The 1,689-nt window shown below is 38.8% G+C and overlaps 1 protein-coding gene across 1 annotated transcript in view; it reads right to left on the bottom strand.

Annotated features, from left to right (window-relative positions):
* LOC107598242 (endophilin-A1-like) overlaps nt 1–1,689 on the bottom strand; it is an 18,981-nt gene that overhangs the window by 7,541 nt on the left and 9,751 nt on the right. The window contains exons 2-4 of the mRNA XM_016289522.1: nt 842–910; nt 497–569; nt 279–422 (exon numbers count right to left, since the gene is read on the bottom strand). Of these exons, the coding sequence (XP_016145008.1) occupies nt 279–422; nt 497–569; nt 842–910 (286 nt within the window). The remainder of the gene's footprint in view (nt 1–278; nt 423–496; nt 570–841; nt 911–1,689) is intronic.

Below are 1,689 nucleotides of genomic sequence, written 5' to 3'. Positions count from 1 at the left end.
CCTTTAAATAAGCAGTGAACCATAAAATAACATGTTCTGATAGTCTGATAGTGATTAGGAGTTTGAGGTAAAAGTTGTAGTTAATAGTAAGAACTGGACCCCAAACTAAAGTGTGACGGTTTAATCTACACCGCAAACTAAGCAACCATGAAGTCAAAAGAGCTTGTTGATGCATTGCAGATAAAGCTCATTATTTTGGAATAAGGCGCTGTGTATGTTTCTAGTGTGTGTGGGAGAGCAGCTCCGACTCAGAGTCTTCATTACAAAGCAAGCTTTACCAAAGCTGGATTCCTCGCTGAGTTCCCGGCCGAACTTCTGCATGGACTCTGCCAGGACGGCTTCGGTCTGTGTGTAGCCGGGACCTTTATCTCCTCCACGGATTTTAGACATGGAGCTCATCATACTCATTTTGGCACGAGTTGCTAATAAACAAACAAACGAATGAGATTTACATTTTTTTTATACTATTAAAAACTAAATCATTCTTCACATTTACCTGGATTGGGCTGCAGGTACTCCGTCGTCTTGGTCATAATGTCCATCACCGCCCTTGTGGTGACGTCAACTTTCTGTGATACAGTAAAGATGAATGTTACGAAAGAATTAAACACTGCACATGTTTGACATGTCATGTTTTGCTCACAGACCCCAGTAGCTGCTCATTCCTTTATTCTGTCATCCATCCATCCCACGTCTTTATAAATACACACTTATAAACACACTCAATATATTCTCACTTAATTAGGTGGTGGTAAACTAGAATTGTATTTCTTCAGATGACCTTCCAAAAGTAGAAAATTCTAATAAATATCTAATATCTCTCTTTCTGCAGGAAACTTACCTTTTCCATTTCCAAAAAGTCTTCATCTAATTTGGTTCCCTCTGCCCCGCCGACCTTCTCACTAACTTTCTGCAAAAGGAGAGAAAACAGTTTTATGGGCTTTTTTTCTTCCTTTAAATTTAGCTTGAAAACTCCTGTTCTGTAAAACATATACATAACATCGCATTTGGACCACAGATTTAACCCAAGCACTTCTTTCACTTGTACACTGATGCAATATACTGCATAAAAAAAACAATGAAGAAATTTAGATGGAACTGAAGTCTGAACTTAGAATATCCAGTAGAATTTATTCATAAGAATTAATTTTAATTATTTGGAGTCTGGTGTCTTATACAGTGGGTCCCAAACCTTCCTCTGGAGCATCCTTACACACATTTTGGATGATTCCCTTACCTGACATACCCATTTTAGGCTTTTGAGTCTCTGCTAGTTAGAATTAGGGAGGCATACAAAATGTGTAGAGTTGGGGGTACACCAGGAGCAGGGTTGGGAAACACTGTTCTATTAGTAGGGAAACCTTGGCATGAACACACCTTGGGACACAAATCACAATTCAAAGACACTTGTAATTGCTTGTTAACACAAAGACTTAGTTTGGGGTGACTGAATGCTCATCACAATTTAAACAATTCTGTAGCGTTCCTGTATTTGCAGAATGCTAGTAACATCAAGGTTACGGGTTCGATCCCCCGGGAATGCATGAAAATGATCAAATACACTGAATGCAATGCAAGTCACCTGGAGGAAAAAGAAAAGCAAGCATGTAGTTCAGAAACAGCTCCCTGCATAGGTGAAATGGTCAATACAAAATACATGAGCAAAAAGAAAGTTATGTTTTGTAACAG

The sequence above is a fragment of the Sinocyclocheilus grahami genome, unplaced genomic scaffold (genome assembly GCF_001515645.1).
Source record: "Sinocyclocheilus grahami isolate Dianchi unplaced genomic scaffold, SAMN03320097.WGS_v1.1 scaffold249.1, whole genome shotgun sequence".
Lineage (NCBI taxonomy): Eukaryota > Metazoa > Chordata > Actinopteri > Cypriniformes > Cyprinidae > Sinocyclocheilus > Sinocyclocheilus grahami.
The sequence above is the reverse complement of the archived record's forward strand: the minus strand, read 5'-3'. Positions and strand labels throughout refer to the sequence as shown.